Source organism: Leptopilina heterotoma, unplaced genomic scaffold (genome assembly GCF_015476425.1).
Source record: "Leptopilina heterotoma isolate Lh14 unplaced genomic scaffold, ASM1547642v1 Lhet_24, whole genome shotgun sequence".
Classification (NCBI taxonomy): domain Eukaryota; kingdom Metazoa; phylum Arthropoda; class Insecta; order Hymenoptera; family Figitidae; genus Leptopilina; species Leptopilina heterotoma.
Genome location: NW_025110956.1, coordinates 4417608 through 4435072, shown reverse-complemented (window position 1 = coordinate 4435072; position 17465 = coordinate 4417608). Strand labels below are relative to the sequence as shown.

The 17465-nt window shown below is 25.8% G+C and overlaps 2 protein-coding genes across 3 annotated transcripts; one reads left to right on the top strand and one right to left on the bottom strand.

Moving 5' to 3' along the window:
- Positions 1-665: 665 nt before the first annotated feature.
- LOC122502871 (nucleolar complex protein 3 homolog) lies at positions 666-5089 on the bottom strand. Its single transcript, XM_043613185.1, has 10 exons — positions 4929-5089; positions 4456-4761; positions 4106-4367; positions 3544-3835; positions 3102-3436; positions 2637-3007; positions 2335-2499; positions 1865-2222; positions 1407-1504; positions 666-1053 (listed from the first exon to the last, which is right to left on the bottom strand). Exons 2-10 carry the CDS (start codon positions 4731-4733, stop codon positions 792-794), a joined length of 2421 nt encoding a protein of 806 aa, XP_043469120.1. The 5' UTR covers positions 4734-4761; positions 4929-5089; the 3' UTR covers positions 666-791.
- A 385-nt stretch (positions 5090-5474) lies between these two features.
- Positions 5475-17465, top strand: LOC122502919 (mothers against decapentaplegic homolog 4). Of its 2 annotated transcripts, none has more exons than XM_043613258.1 (11): positions 5475-6230; positions 6434-6582; positions 8812-9091; positions 12526-12774; positions 12935-13072; positions 13281-13472; positions 13630-13809; positions 15530-15775; positions 16239-16520; positions 16602-16732; positions 16847-17465. In XM_043613258.1, the coding sequence occupies exons 1-11, from the start codon at positions 6164-6166 to the stop codon at positions 16925-16927; spliced, it is 1995 nt and encodes a 664-aa protein (XP_043469193.1). In that variant the 5' UTR covers positions 5475-6163; the 3' UTR covers positions 16928-17465. The 2 variants fall into 2 exon arrangements, with proteins under 2 accessions (XP_043469193.1, XP_043469192.1); XM_043613257.1 differs by having other exon boundaries at positions 12511-12774.

The window sequence follows — 17465 nt, the reverse complement described above, 5'->3', positions numbered from 1 at the left end:
ATGAGTTGATTGGAATTGACCAATGACAAATTGGATTTACAAGTTGTACGGCCAATCAAAATGGGGTTGGAGTTATAACTGTCAAAATTTTAAGCGCGAAAATTTGAATTTTGTTTTTTTCTTTTGCTATATAGCCTATATAGCAAAAGAAAAAAATAAAAATTCTAAAAACAAAATTAAATAAAATATATATAATATTATGATATTATTTATTACTAAATTTTTGATAATTAAAATTAAATAATAAACTATTTATAAATAAATAAATGTGACTTGCACCGAAAAAAGAAGAAAAAGAGCAAAAGAAATTAAGGTTATGTTTACCATTTTTTGAGTGAAAATTACACAAAAAGAATCAACTTTAAATATAAAACACTGATATTTAAGTTTTAATTACAACTCAAACAATGAATAAAACCTGATTTTAGTTTTAAAATTAAGCGCAGAAACTTTTAATTCAGGTAAAAATAGCACAAACATAACCTTAAAATTCTTTGATTTTAGCTTTTCTTCGGAGCGCGTCACAAATCTTTATTTATTATAATTTATAATAATTATTAATTGAAAAGAAAAAGAAAATAGAAATTAAATTTAATAATTTATGAAAATTATTTTGATGTATTCGATTTATTCTGAAAATAAATAGAAAAAAAATATAAATTAAATTTAATAATCTGAAAATTATTTTCATTTATTCTGTATTTATACACATTATTTAAAAAATAAAAAACATTTTTTTACATTCTAATTTGAAAACACGAAAATGTATTAATTTCTATGTACAATAAACGTTATTTACGTTTCTTCTTTGAGAATTTAGACGGTTTTTCTGATTTGGCAATTTTTCTTTTTCGAAGTGCGGAGCAAATATCGAAGCTTTCATTGTCAGTAATTGAAGTCTTGTCGAAACATTCATTAACGTACGTTTCAAATTTAATACTAGCGTATTCGTGTTTTATCGAAGCTTTCGGAGACACTTTTTTCGGAATTGCTACTGCTGGCTTAAAAGCAACTGTCGTAGGATCGTATTCTTGGCAAAGTTCTTCGGGATTTCTGCAAAAATAAAAAATGCGCCTATTATTTTTTTAATCTAAATTTATATTTTTATTCATATAAATTATATTTATTAATATAAATACACTTTTTATTGAAACTACGAATTTTTTTTAAAACTACAAATTTATTTATTGAAGCTGCGAATTTATTTATTGAAACTACGAATTTATTTACTGGAACTTCTTATTTATTAACTGAAAATTTATTTAAAAACTGTAATTTGTATTTCACAGTTTATTTTTATTTCTACATTCGAAAAAAAATTAATAACAGAAAGATTGAAATTAAAACAAATTTATTGAAATTAAAATAAATACTTAAAAAAAATCGTGAAAAAATTTTTTACTTACAATTTTGCAATTTCAGGAGATAAACTTCCTTCACCGCTGGCTGGAACTTCCCAAGCAATATTTTTTGCAACTTGATGAACAGTGTTGTGATAATGTCGCTAAAAGTAATAAAATACGATTCAATAAATTTAATTAATTGCATTATAAACAGATTTCAACGATGGGAAAACAATTTTTAAATAAAAAACAATATTAAAATTTCTCAAATTTCACAATTAATTTCACTTTAAAAATTAAACTTAAATTAGAATTAACTTATGAAATTCGGAAAATTTAAACTATAAAAATGTAGATTCAAAAAAATAATTAAAAAAAAAATTAGAATTTACTTTTCTTACGTAATTTGGAAAATTTATTTCAACCATAAAAAATTGGTTCCAAAGAATTATTTCGCAAAGAATTTGAAATATTAATTTTACCGATATTGAAATTAAATGGTGATGAAAAAATAAATTTACCTGCAATGCGACAATTTCCCATAAAGATGTAGATTTTGCATTACAATATTCAGGATCGTCTAATTCCGGCAAATAAAGACCATCACCGCAACCACTGTCAGTGTCTAATAAAATATAAGCTGCTTTTCCAAGTTGCATTATCATTTTAATAACGCCAAGAACGCCAAGTGCTCCATTATGCTGCAAACCTAATGCCATTGTAGCAATTCTTTTTACAAACGCTATCAAACGATTTTGAGAAATATTCTTCTGTCGATGAACCAATGCTATAACTAATACCTTCAAAGCAACGTCAATTTCCGTGCAAGTTTTCCCCGCATTTATGCTTAATAGATTTTTATAAAGATGAGAATAAAATCTGCGAAGGTAAACAAATAAATTAGAATACATTTTTTCTAATAATAATAATTAATGAATTAAAAAATAAAAAGAAGAATTTAAATTCTTGCAAATAAATAAATTCCACAAACCTGTGGGGATCAATATTCAAAGCCGAACCCTGGCCGGATAAAATGATGAAAACGGTTCGAATACAATTGAGTCTTTCTCTCAAAGCTAAATTTCCTTCGTCCAATAAAGCACTCAAAACATTGACGATATCCTGATAGAATTCCAAATTGATACAATGGGCAAATCTTGAAAAGAAAATTAATTATTAATCATAAAATTTCGATTTTTAGGTATTTCGTTAATAATATTAACGAACTTTTGCGTTTATTAAATTAACGAATTTAATTTAATTTGTTAAGTAAGAAAGTAAGTAAATTATTACTTGGCCAATCCTTCTAAGCAGGCGGACAAAATTTTACTACTTGGCGCTTCCTTTAAAATTCGGAAATAAATTGTAAACACTAAAGATGTGATATCAGTAAAAACTTTTTCCGCCGCCTTTTTATTTTCCTCGGCTTTCGTTTCCAATAATTCCTGCTCAACTTGTTCGAGTTTTTTACTCTTCTTTCGTTCACGTTTGCTGAGCGACAAAATCCTCTGCTTATGGGACATTAATTTTTGTTTCTTCAATTCCTCCTCCTTTTCTTTATCCAAATTTATATCCTTTATTCGCAATCCCAATAGAACGGATATTACCTCATGATGAACAGTGTGTCCTCGTGGTTTTATGTATTTATTTAATTGTTGCACGATCTAGTTTTTGGAATTAAAAAAAAAAATTAGTACTTTTTTCAAAGTGAAAGAAAGTTATTTAAAAAATTTTTGTAATGTCGAATTAATATTTTACCATTAAAGTTATTTCTCCACGTTTGTCCTCCTTGAAAATTTGTGTAAAACATTTCATGACAATTTCCCTTGTCGACGAGAGTTTGTTATCTAATAATGGAATAAGGAATTTTGCGATATTATTTGAAAAATTGAAATATGGATGCGTGATTAATAAATCGCACATGCAATTCACGGCCAATGTTGCCAATTGAATTTCCCGATCGTTCAATTTTCGCATCGAATTTCCCTTTCTGTACAATAATTTAGCCATTTTTTCCAATTTTTGCAAATAGTTCTTGTAATTCTTCAGCAAGTCCGCTTCAAAATTTTGCAATTGAAACGTATCCTTTTTCACTGGAAATTGAATATTTTCAATTAAAATAAAAGACAGTGGCAAAATGTATGTTTCAAACGAAAATAAAAGATTTTAAAAGATTAGAATTTAAAAAAAGAGAACTCACATTTAACTCCTTCTTGATTAACTTGTGTAATATGATAAGACGGTAGAATATCTTTGAAAATTTCGAGTAACGAAGCTGTTGCTAATTTTCTAACAGTAATGTAAACTTCCGGATTTCTTTCCTCCATGAAATCGAGCAAGAGTGTGAAATTCTTTGCTCTTAATTGTGGATCTTCCAAAATGCTGCTCGATAAAATGCCAATTGTGTAACGTCGAGATTTTAAAACTTCCTCACGACATGCCAACAATTTTGCGGTAGAAACGAGTTCAGTTTCATCAAATTCCTTGGTGTCCTTTAAATAAAAATTTTTTTTAAATTTAAAGTTGTATTTTTTCTAAACGTCACTTAACGACAGTAAAATCAATTTAAAATTGCAAATAAAATAATAGTGAAAAGATTGAAATAAAAACATTAATAATTTAAATAAAAACAAAAAGTGAAAATAAAAAATTAAAATTAAAAATGTAATTCAAAATTAAAATTAAAAATGAAATTGAAAATTAAAAATTAAAATTAAAAATTAAATTCAAGATCAAAAATTAAAATTGAAAATAAATATTACTTCTTTCAGTTCTAAATCCAAGGACTCATTATCACTTTTTTCATCTTCATTAATTTCCATATCTTCTTCGTCTCCTTCTGCCGTCTCTTCATCTTCAACATTATCCTTTTCAATTGCTCTAGTTTTGACAAAACCATCTTTAGTCTTAATTGGCAAAAGAAACTTGAATTCTTTCCCCATATCTTCTTCAACTCCTTTGAAAGCTGATTTCTCATATCTGTATTCTAAGTTTTCTTCCGTTTTCTTAGCCTTTTTACTTTGTCTAAAATTTAACAATTAAATTATCATTTACACATTTTCATTCCCTAAAAATGAAATTTTAAAATAATTAATAAAAAATGAATATTTACTTTGAATTGTCTGTACAACGAATTTTTTTCAAAAGTTCGTAAGATTTATTGGAAATTGCCTCCTTCAGAAAAGTCAAATCATCTTTTTCGACCATTTCCAACATATTCCTATCGTCATCACTTCCTTCCTCCTCTTCCTGAACATTATTAATTTGAGTTTGTGGAGCTTTTTGAAATTGTTTTTTCGGCTTATCCCGATGTCTTCGTGCCTTTAGTTTCCCTTGTTTTGCCAATTTTGTTCGTTTCTGATTACTTCTTTTAACTTTGCTGATCTTCATTTTCTTCAATTATTAATTTTTCAACAATCTATAAAAAGGAAATTTAAAGAAAATGCAATTTCACTTAATTGTTTTGTTAATATTGTCATAGTAATTTTCAGTTCCACGTGAGAAGTATATAATAAAGAAAAACGTGGAAATGTCAAATTATTGTCTTGTTATAAATAAATTTACAGAGTCACAATATTTTCTTACCTTAATCTACTTCACTTCTTTCCGTAAATAATATATTTATGGTAATATTTTATTTATTGTTTATATTATAAATTAATAAACAAAAATATTTTTCACTTGCTTTTATGCCTTTTATGTATTGTTCGATACATAACCTCAAAACTTTAACCACTACCACGTTTTTCTCCCTGCAGTTGGTAGCACTTTACAATTGGTAACAATTGAACAAGAAATAGTACACAGCCAATAAGAAATTAGGATTTTCTAATAGACCTCATCAATTGGTTCAATGATTTTTAAATAACGCCATTTTTAAGTTCAGAAGAATTTGAAATGTCAAAAATACGGATTAATTTAAATAAGTGTAAATTTATACAAATAGTTGATATTTTTATAAAAATTTTTTTAGGACCTCAAATATTTATTGTCACTTACAAGAAAAATGGTAAAATATTGTCGAAAAAATAGTAGAATATTAAATTTTCGACACATGAATTTTTCCAATAAAAGTTCAATGGTCCCGCTAAAAAAGAAGTACAAGTAGCGCCGCCATATCGTAATGTTGATGGCATTCGCAGAATTTTGCGTTAGCTACACGGCTTTGTTTTTTCCAAGGATGAAAATTGTAAATTGCAACAATCGCAGAACAAGCTATGAGTGACAGAGCATGAGTGAAAGGTAGTATCACATTCAAGAAAAGCAAAAAATCAACTCTATTGAATTTATTTTTCATTTTCACCTGGTGAACATTGAAAACAAAGTGAAACAAAGTTTCGACAATTGTCTCCTCGACTACCTAACTCACGCATTTTTCTTCAAAGTGTTTTAAAAAAACAAGATCGCAATAATGTTGTATAAACGATACAAGTGCTCCTGAGATGTAAACTCAAGTGTTTTTAATGTTGGAGTGAGGTTTAGTGGTGCCTGGTGTTACTTTACTCGTGTAGCCGATGTCAGTGTCGTTTGACTGTGATTTTCCTATATATATTGAAATGAAATAAACTTTTGTTGTATATGTATATATTATTTTTTTCGTGCCGTGTTTACTTGTTTTTTTCTTCTAGTGTCAAATTGAGACTGTGTGAATATTTAGATTGACGCCGCAAAAAAAAAGAAAAAAAAACAACAAATGGCTAAAGTATTTCACTAGATGCTGGAGCATAAAGGGATTGAATGTTTTGGGGTTCGACGTAAGGGTAAGGTCAGAAATTTGAAGGAAGAGGACGTCAACAATTGCCGCCACGGCTTTCACAGAGATGGTTGGACTCGCGGGCGGGGGTAGTCACCTTTACCCCTCGCCCCCGATGCAATCAAATCCCGAAAGTAAGGTTTTTTTTATTATTAATTTTCTGTTTATTTTTGTTTCTTTTTGATTTTTCAGTTTTTTTAATTTGAATCATTTTATTAAAAATTTTATTTCCTCTTGACAAAATGTTATACCTAATTAAGTTATGTTTTACATTTTTTGTTTTTTCTCGTCATCTCTTGGGAAATTAATATTTAAAATTTAAATTAATATTTTTCAGTAAGAGAAATGACGGGAATGGCACCAAGTGCACCAACGAGTGCGGATGCATGTCTGAGTATTGTGCATTCGCTCATGTGCCATCGTCAAGGAGGCGAGAGTGAAACATTTAGCAAGAGAGCTATCGAGTCACTGGTGAAAAAATTAAAGGTAAAACTAAACGTTTTCTTTCGTTTTCGAATTTTTTTTTATTTCTCTCAATATTTATGAAATAACAAAAAACAGGCTTTTTACTCGATACATAATTAAATTTTAAAAAGTAACAAAAAGTAGCTTTAAGACTGAAAAAAAGTATTAAAAAAGTAACTATTATTTCAACACAAAAGTAAATTATTTATTGAATAATTAAATATTTCACCAAATTGATTTCTTATAAAGAACTTTAATAAAAATGTTTGAAATAATTGAATTCTTTCGAAGAATTAAATTGAATTGAATAATTAAATACTTCACAAAATTGAAGTCTTATAAAGAACTTTAATAAAAGTTTTTGAAATAATTGAATTATTTCGAAGAATTTTAATTTTTGAAATTAATTTAATTTCTAGCAAGAATTTTATTAAAATAATTATTTGAAAATAATTGAATTGTTACGAAGAATTTTATTAAAATTTTTGAAAATAATCAAATTCTTTCAGAAATTAAATTAAAAACATTTGTATTGAAAATAATTATTAAATTCTAATTAACAAATTCTACCAACAATTTTTTAAAAGAATTTTTCGAAGAATTTTATAACTTATGAAAATAATTAAATTATTGTGACGAATTTTATTCATTTTTTTTAAAATAATTGAATTCTTTTTGAAAATTTTACTGAAATAGTAGATATTGAAAATAATTGCATTTCGAATTTCAATTTTATAAAATAATTTAATTTTTACGAATAAGAATTTTATTAAAATTATTAGGAAATAATTGAATTGTAACGAAGATTTTCATTAAAACTTTTGAAAATAATTAAAGTCTTTCAAGAAGTTTAATTTAAAAAAAATTTAAAATAATTATTAAATTCTAATAAACAAATTGTATCCAAATTTTTTTAAATAATTGAATTCTTGTGAAGAATTTTAATAAAATTTTGAAGTATAATTGCATTTTTCGAGAAATTCATCTAAAATTGTATTAAAAATAATTGAAATTCTGCGATAAGTTTTATTATTTATGAAAATAATTGAATTTCTAAAAAGAATTTAATTATTTATGAAAATAATAAATTGAATCCCTGGAAAAAATTTTGTTATTTGTAAAAATAATTGAATTGTGGCCAAGAAATTTAAAAAAACTTTGTGAATATTTGAATTCCTGTGGAATTTTTATTATTTACGAAAATATTCGCGTTGAATTTTATGTATCAATTTTTTTTAAGTAATTAAATTCTTTTGGAAAATTTTATTAAAATAGTAGACATTTCACAAATTTTTTAAAATAATTGAAACTTTGCCAAAGATTTTAATCAAATTTTTGAAAAGAATTGAATTTCGGAGAAGAATTTATTTAATAAAAAAATTTTCCAAAATTCAATTATTACTTTTGAAGATAATTGAAATTTTGACGAGAATTTTTGTAAATTTTTAAATATAATTGGATTTCTGCGAAGAATTTTATTTAAATTATTTTGAAAAAAATTGAATTGTTACGCAAAAAATTGAATTGTTACGCAAAAAATTTCATTAAAATGTTTGAAAATAATTTTATTCTTTAAAGAAATTTAATTAAAAATTTATTGAAAATAATACTTAAATTGTAATAAATAAATTGTAGTAAAGATTATTAAAATAATTAAATTTCTTCGATAAATTTTAATAATATTTTTAAGAATAATAACTTTTTTCGAGGAATTCCATTAAAATTGTATTAAAAATAATTGAAATTCAGCATTGAGTTTTATTATTTATGAAAATAATTGAATTTCTGAAATCATTTGTAACTTTTCTCTAAAATTCAATTTTTTTTTAGTATTTTTAACTAAAATTCATTTATAAAACAATTTTTTATTTGAGAATTCAATTATTTAAATACAAAAATTTACGGACTTAGATTTTTTTGTAAATTTTTTATTAAAATAGTTGATATTGAAATAATTTGAATTTCGAAAAATTTTATAAATAATTAAATCGTCTCAAAGAGTTTTCTTAAAATCTCTTGAATTGTTTCTACGAATTTTATGAAAATTTTTTAGAATAATTGTTTTATTTTAACTATATTATCGAATTTTCTCAAAAAAAAACAGAAAAAAGTAGCTTTCAGTGTCACAAATGTAAAAAAAAGTATCTAAATAGTAATCTAAATAGTAAAAAATAATAACAAATTACAATCCAATAGGAAAAAATTTTCTCATGTCTAATAAATAATTACTAATTTTGTTTCGTTTCACAGGAGAAAAGAGAAGAACTCGATAGTTTGATAACAGCAATAACAACAAATGGAGCACATCCAAGTAAGTGCGTTACAATTCAGAGAACACTTGACGGAAGATTACAGGTGGCTGGACGTAAAGGATTTCCCCATGTGATTTATGCGAGAATTTGGCGATGGCCCGATCTCCATAAAAATGAACTGAAACACGTGAAATACTGCCAATTTGCTTTTGATCTCAAATGTGATTCTGTTTGTGTGAATCCCTATCATTATGAAAGAGTCGTCTCACCAGGGATAGGTATGTTTTATGCATGTTGACTTTTATGAACAAGAACAACAACAAAAAGTCTCTTCTTTTTGTGACTCTCAAAACTTCTTTAATATTCGGCTTCACTTTTAAAAATTGCTGTGGCTTTCAATATTCATGTTTTCAAAACATGATTATCATTTAACAGGCATGTTTTCATCTTGATTCTAAATTTAATTGCGCGAAATGCTTTTCAAAAATGGAAATTAAAAATAAATTATTACTCTCGAGAGAAAACTATAACATTCTCTTTCTGTTTTCAATATTACCATTAATAATAATACAATAAATTGTTTGCCTCACAATAAATATTTTCCATATTAATAAAACGATCAAAAAGGAAACTGTGTTTCGTTTGTGTTTGTCCTTTCTGTTCGTTTTATTAACATTGAAAATAATATTACTTTCGATATTAATATTATTTGCTAATAATATTCTCCCGCTGTTATCTTCTCTAATAAATTAAATTCAAATTCAAAATTTAATCTTCAAGTACAAATTTAAAAAAATTATTGAATTAAAATTTCAAATTGATTTATCAAAATTCAAATTTTTAATTTAATTATCAAAATTTGAACAGTATGTTAAAATATGAACTTATAAAGTTTGAAATCTGATAAATTCCAGAAGGGATTGAAATGGAAAAGTTTTTGATTGTGAATTTCGTTTGAAAGTATTTTAAAAAGTAATTTTAAAGCTCAAATTTTATGATAAGTTTTATCATGGTTCGTAATTAACTTCTTTTGTTGATAAGAAGGTAATGTCAACAGATGAAGTTACAAAATATATAACAAAACTAATTCAAACGCTTAAAGTAAAAAAATTGACTCACATGGCCTGCTAAAGTTCTCAATGTTGCTTAAATGTTAAAAAGAAATTGTATTATGTAATTGTAAATTTTTTTTATGCAAAATGCTTAATTTATGTGCGAATCTATTGACTTTAATTCAATAATTTCTCGCTTTGCGAATGTTTTTTATTGTTACAAAAAAGGCGGACTTTTTTCTAGCTTTTGTATTTTTATTTGCTATTTTTTTATTATTATTATTATTTTACCTTTTATATTTATTTTTCTTAATATTATTTTCATCGTTATCATTAGTTTACCTTATCATTTTTTTAAAATTTTCTTTTTAGTTTTTAATTTAGTCTTTGTCAGGGCTCGAACTATGTCCGTAAATTTGCTTGAATTCTGTAAAAGTCAGTTTTTTTTTAAAACGTCTATAAAGTCCATAATTTGTTTGAAAAATAAATATTTAAATATTTTCGTAAATAATAAAAATTCCACAGGAATTCAATTACTAAATTTTTTATAAACTTCTTCGCCATAATTCAATTATTTTTATAAATAATAAGATTTCTTTCAGAAATTAAATTATTTTTGTAAATAATAAAATTCTTTTAAAAACATTTAATTATTAAATAAATTATTTATTTTCATTTAAATAATTGAATTTTCGTAGAATTTTCAAATAAAAAATTGTTTTAAAAATGAATTTCAGTTAAAAATACTAAAAAAAAATTGAATTTTAGAGAAAAGTTACAAATGATTTCAAAAATTCAATTATTTTCATAAATAATAGAACTCATCGCAGAAATTCAATTACATGTTTATAAACAGGGTGTCTAGCGAACCGGGAATCCGGGAAAAACCGGGAAAACCCCGGGAATTTTTTTTTCCCGGGAAAAACCGGGAAACCCCCGGGAATTTTCTTTTAAATCCGGGAATATTTTTATGAAGTACTTTATTATGTTGTTGGAAAAAATAGTTACATTTTTTCAACGCTTAACTTAATTTTTTTTCAATTTCGAATTGTATATTGATTCTCTTCGTATATTAGACAATGTTTTATTATTGTCCAATTAAGACCTAACTTATATGGGAAATGATTTTCGATGTGACAATCCAGTGGGCAAAAAACCATCATTGTTTTAAAAACGTTCCAAAAATGTTTTTAGAACGTTTCATGTCTGCCAAATAATGTTCCAAAAACGTTCCATTGCTTTTAAAACGTTTTAGAAACATATAACGTTATTGGGACGTTATTTGGCAGACATGAAACGTTCTAAAAACATTTTTGGAACGTTTTTAAAACAATGATGGTTTTTTGCCCACTGGGAAGCTTGTGCCAAATTTTTACAGTGATGCGACACCTGTTTTTGATTTTAAACATGAAATTACCGTCAAGTAAATCACAATACAATTCTTATTATAAGTTTTACAAATATTACGATTAAATTTACTGTAAAATTTTAGTTTTCAATTATCCGGGAAAATTATTTACATACCGGGAAAAAACCGGGAAAACCCCGGGAATTTTATATTTCTAAATTACTAGACACCCTGATAAATTTTTAAAAATTTTCCTAAAAATTTTAATTATTTACAAATTTTTTTTCAAAAACTTTCCTAAATTCAATGTTTTTTAATATCTACAATTTTAATAAAGTTTTCCAAAAGAAAAATTAAAAAATTTGTTCATAAAATTCTTTGTGAGAATTTAAATTTGAGAAATATTCAATTATTCAATAAATTAATTACTTTCGTATTTAAATAATATTGAATTCTCATAGAATCGTCAAATAAAAATTGACTTAAAAATGAATTTTAGTTAAAATTTTATACTATAATGGAATATTAAAAGCATGAGAGTGTTAATTTTCAGAAATAATTGAATTTTGAAAAGGTTTCAAATTAAAATTTTTTAAAATTTGAATTTTTCGTACGTTTAACTAACAATTTTGTAGAATTAATTTTTTTTAAATACTTTCATTGAATTTTTTTGAAATTATTTGAAGTTTTTATTTTCTAATATACAATTAAAAAATAATTTCCTTATTATCGACGAAATTTCGTAAAATCGAATTGTAAACAAATGAATTTGAAAATTCTCAAAGAACTTTTTCAAAAATTATTAAAAATATTTGATTTAAAAAAGAATTTTAGTTAAAAATTCTAGAAAATAATAATTGAATTGAAAAGATGAGAATAATTTTGAAAAAGTTACAATCACAATATTCTTATAATATAAAATGATGATTTTATCACTCTGTGATCTTTAATTATTATATAAAACATGAAGAAATCAATTGGTAATTTCACTGGTTCGAGTCCTGCTTTGTGCTTAATTCTTAGTTTGTTTGTTTTTGTTTTGCAATTCGAACTGATTTTGTATGAGAAGAAAAGAGGGAGATTTTCAGTTGAATGTAAAGTCAGTGAATCGGGGCTGAAGCTACAGTTTTTTTTCTCTTTGAAGCAAAGAAAATTTATTTTTTGGATTAATTATCAATTTTTTTTTTGATTTTCTATGGTTTTCTTGAGTTTTGGCATTTTAAAGAGTCGTTAGCAATTATTAATTTACTATTGTCGCTTTGGTGTATGACGGACTGGGTTGGTTTCCCCCAAACAGACCCGTTCTTTACAGACCTGTCAGGATTGACACTTCAATCGGGCGTTGGAGTTGGACCTGCGGGACGTTTGGTGAAGGACGAGTATACGGTAGGTGGAGGAACGGCAGCCGCCGTGACCGGTGTTGGTGCCAGTTCAGGAATGGAAGTTGATGGGGAAATGAATCAAACAATTCAACATCATCCACCAACACAACCACCTGCGGCAAATAATCCACAACAACCACAACAACCATTTATGCCCGGTCATTCAACTCAAAATCCAGGTATTTTCGCACAATTGGTTTCTTCTTTTTTCTACCCCAATACACAATTTTCGTTTTGTCTACATATTTTATTTTTATTTTCGCAAATTCCTCTCTCTTTTTTTTTGTTTCCGCTTCTTTTTTATTATTTGTTTTATTTTTTTGATTTTGTTTTGCACAGCCAATGGGGAGGGAATGTTTAGTGGAGGCGGGGGAGTTAATGGTAATAATCCACACAACAAATTGGAAGAGAATAATTGCCCCCGACAGACATGGATTCCCACGCCTCATCATTCTTCGACGCGAAACATACACCATTGTACGTACACGGGTTATTTTTTATTTTTATCGTTTTATTTTCAAAAATTATTATTATTATCTACTATACACAGTTTTTTTCATTTAACCAAGTTTCTGGAAAACTTGATGTTTTAAATTTAACGAAACAAATTTGTTGAAGATTTTCCAATGGAGACATTTTTTTGGTTTGTTTGTTTTTTTTTTGAAAATTTATTTTGGTTTTTTAGCTGTAGTACATACGATGGGACATCCGGTTGCTAATCAACAGCAGCCGATAAATACTCCGAGTGCTAATACCAGTGGACAAATTTTGAATTCCAATCCGGGACAGACTGCTGAACCTTTCTATGGAACTACGACACCACCTCAGGATCTTAATCAACCTCAACCTGCTGTTGATCCATTGGCAGCAACTTTAAGTACGTTTAATCAATTTTTTAAATTGTGAAAAATTGATTAAGTATAACAATGCTTAATTAGATGGATTAAGTATTTTAATACTTAATTAGATAAATTATCATATGGAATGTATTGGTGAAAATGGGAAAGTTTTAATTTTTTTTCTTGTTGTAACAGGTGGAAGCCAAGGTTCTCCAGTGTCACCGGTGCATTTACATCATCAAAATGGTTTTGCCGTGGCCGCAGTGACGAATCCTTATAATACCGGTGCACCACAATGGACTGGTGCAAATACTTTAACTTACACGCAAAGTATGCAACCTCCCGATCATCGACACCTGCACACCACATCATATTGTAAGTTTCTTATTTTATTAAAGTCATTTGGTAAAGTTTACAACGTTCATAATCAACGGTGTAGAAGAAAAAATAATTTTCTATTCAAAAAATTCTTTACGTTTCTTCATCAACGAGTTAAAAAAAATTTGTAAACGTAAAATATTATTTTCTGAGTTAAAAATGTTTTATTCTTTGCATCGCTGATAATAAACGTTGTGAACTTGAACCACGTCTTACAGTTTGAATGATTCTTTGTGAAGAGTACGATTCGTTCACTGAAGTTAATTAAAAATTTAGATTTAAAAAATAAAATTAATTATTTTAATTTTCTATATAACAATTTATTTAATTAGGGTGGCCACGTGTCAGTAAAGTCAGGAAAACGCCAGGAAAACAAAATTTTTAACAGTAAAGTCAGAGAAATAACAGAAAAAAATTTTTTGTCAGGGAAATTAAAAAAATTGAAACTTTTTTCGATTTATTTTCAAAAATTGCGAATTTTTCGACTTATTTTCCACATATTGCAACAAAATATTACATTTTTTAGTATAAAATACAAATTATTTCTATTTTTATAATGCGAAAAATAACTAAACAAATCTTACAAAAATTATTTTTGAATCATTTTTAAGATAATTAAATTTTTCAAATATATCTATAATAAAAATCGTTTTAATTTTTTAAATAATTGAAATTTTGTACAATTTAATTAAAAATAATCAATTTTTTTCATGTATTTTGTTACAATTTTTGAAAACAACTTTTGAAGAGTTTTAATTTAAAATTTTGAAAATAATTGAATTATCAAAAATTTTAATGAAAAAACTTTAAATTTAAATGTAAAAATGAAAATTAATGAAAATTAACTTCTGATTTCTTAAAATTCAATATTTTCAGTATTTTTCAATTATATATTTCTGAAAATTCAAATACAAAAAAAAAATAACATTTTAGAAAAAAAATCATGTTCAAAATTTTTTAATTAAAATTCACCAAAAAATTATACAAAAATTCTTTTAAGAAATTCAATTATTTTCGAAAAATTACACTAAAATATTTTTAAAAATTAATATTTATTATTAAAATTCTTCAAAAGTTTAATTATTTTTATTTATATATTTAAAAAAAATCAACTATTTTTAAAAGATGTTACCTTCAATTGTTTGGGAATTTTTTAATTGTGTATAATTAAAAACTATTATCTTTAAAAAATTATTTTAAAATATTTTTAAAAAATTAATTGTAAGAATTTCTTTATTATAATATTTAGAAGATATTATACCTTAATAATTTAAGTAAAAAACATGGACAGTAAGTTACAGTTTGAATTATTATAAAAAATTGAATTTTTGTATTTAAATAATTGAATTTTAAAAGAACTTTCGGAAAATTATTTAAAATATTTGATGTAGAGATGAAATTTAGTTGAAAATTGAAGAAAATAATTGAATTCAGGAAGGGAAGTTGTAAGTTTTAGAAATTATTAAAATTCATTAATTTTACTCATTTTAAGTAAACTTTCATATTTTCCTGTAAAGAAAATTTTGTCAAGGAAAATAATTTTAATGTTAAAATTTACATTTTAATGTAAATTGTCAGGGAAATTTATAAACTGAAACTTGTGACGACCTTGTTTACTTTTGTCTTTTATAGTATTTAAATTGTAAATAACGATTTGAATTTTATTGAAAAAATTATTTTTAATAGAATGAGAATAGTGTAAAAATTGAATTTTTAGGGGGTGCACACGGTGGCGAAGTGGGAGGAAATTTACTCTCGAGTCAACCAGCTCCGGAATATTGGTGCTCTGTTGGCTATTTTGAATTAGACACTCAAGTAGGAGAAACTTTTAAAGTAAGCAGTAGTTGTCCTACTGTTACTGTTGACGGTTACGTCGATCCCAGTGGTGGTAATAGATTTTGCCTTGGTGCTCTCAGCAATGTACATCGTACAGAGCAGAGCGAAAAAGCTCGCCTTCATATAGGTAATTTCATTTTCTTTCTAATTATGCATTTTATTTACATTACTATATTTATTTCCTCCCTCCATTTTTTATTTTATTCTTTCCAATTTGTTTTTTTATTTTTTTTCTTCTTGATTTTGCTTTATACAAATTTTGCTTCTTCTATTTTTTTTATTTTATTCTTATTTTTCGTTTTAATTTAAATTTTTTTCTAATTTTGCATTTTATTTACATTTCTTTATAGAAATTTTGCTTCTTCTATTTCTTGAATTTATTTATTTTCGAGTTTTATTTATATTTTTTTTTAGTATTTAATTTGGTATTATTTAGTGTTTAATTTTATTTAGTCTTTAATTATTATTTACTATTATCAGTAATTTTATTTTTAGCTTTCTTCGTAGATTCTTCTTTGAAATATTAATTTTTTTGATAAGAAAATATTTTAAAAATAAAAATTCATGATTAAAATATTTTTAATTTGCAGGAAAGGGAGTCGTTTTGGATTTAAGAGGCGAGGGAGATGTTTGGCTGAAATGTCAGAGCGAACATAGTGTCTTCGTTCAGTCCTACTATTTGGATAGAGAAGCTGGACGTGCTCCTGGAGATGCTGTTCACAAAATCTATCCAACCGCGTATATTAAAGTGTTCGATTTGAGGCAGTGTCACAAGCAAATGAGAGGACAAGCGGCCACTGCCCAAGCAGCGGCAGCGGCTCAAGCTGCAGCAGTCGCTGGACATCTCACTCACGGGGCTCCTATTACTAAAAGTACATCTCATTTTCTTTCGTTAAAAAAAATTAATTATATTTATTATAATATGAGGAAATTAATATTTATTTTAATTCCAGGCCTGAGTGCGGCTGCTGGCATCGGAGTCGACGATCTTCGACGACTTTGCATCTTACGGTTAAGTTTTGTTAAAGGATGGGGACCAGATTATCCAAGACAAAGTATAAAGGAAACACCATGTTGGATTGAGGTTTGTTTTTCAATTATCAAGTTTTAAAAATTTGATTTTACACTTTCAAAATATAAAATAATATCTAAATTTTAATCAAGTCATTAACTAAACAAAATTTAATTTATATTAAAGGTGCATCTTCATCGAGCACTTCAACTCCTTGACGAAGTACTTCACACGATGCCAATCGATGGACCTCGAGGCATCGAATAATTCGAGTAATATTTATTGATAATATTATCAAAAAAAAATACCGAATGGAAAAAAACTCCATGTTCAAAGAAAAGAAAAATAGAAATCCATTTCTATGCATATAACAGTGATATTATCACTCAAGACACTCCAAATAATTAATCGGAAATCACTCAATATAGCAAATCATATTTCGTGCACAGCATTAGATGAAAGAAGAAGGAGAAAAAATAATGGAAAATGGTAAGCGATAGTTTTGTATTATATATATATATATTAATCCAGCGATTAATTATTATAACAAAATATTGTTATTTGCTACGAATTTTGTTCTTTTTTAAAAATGGTCGAGAATTTTTATAATCTATGAATAATAGGCGGTGATGCAAATGAATGTTTTTAAAGTGAGAAAAGAGAGAGAGAAAGAGAAACGAACATTTTCGAAAAAACAAGCGAAAGGTTGACGAAAACAAAAAAGTTTGTTCCTTTTTCCAGTTATTTAGTGGTTTCTTTTATTTTAAAGTCTTCGTATTATCGATATTGTTTTATGATTGCAAAA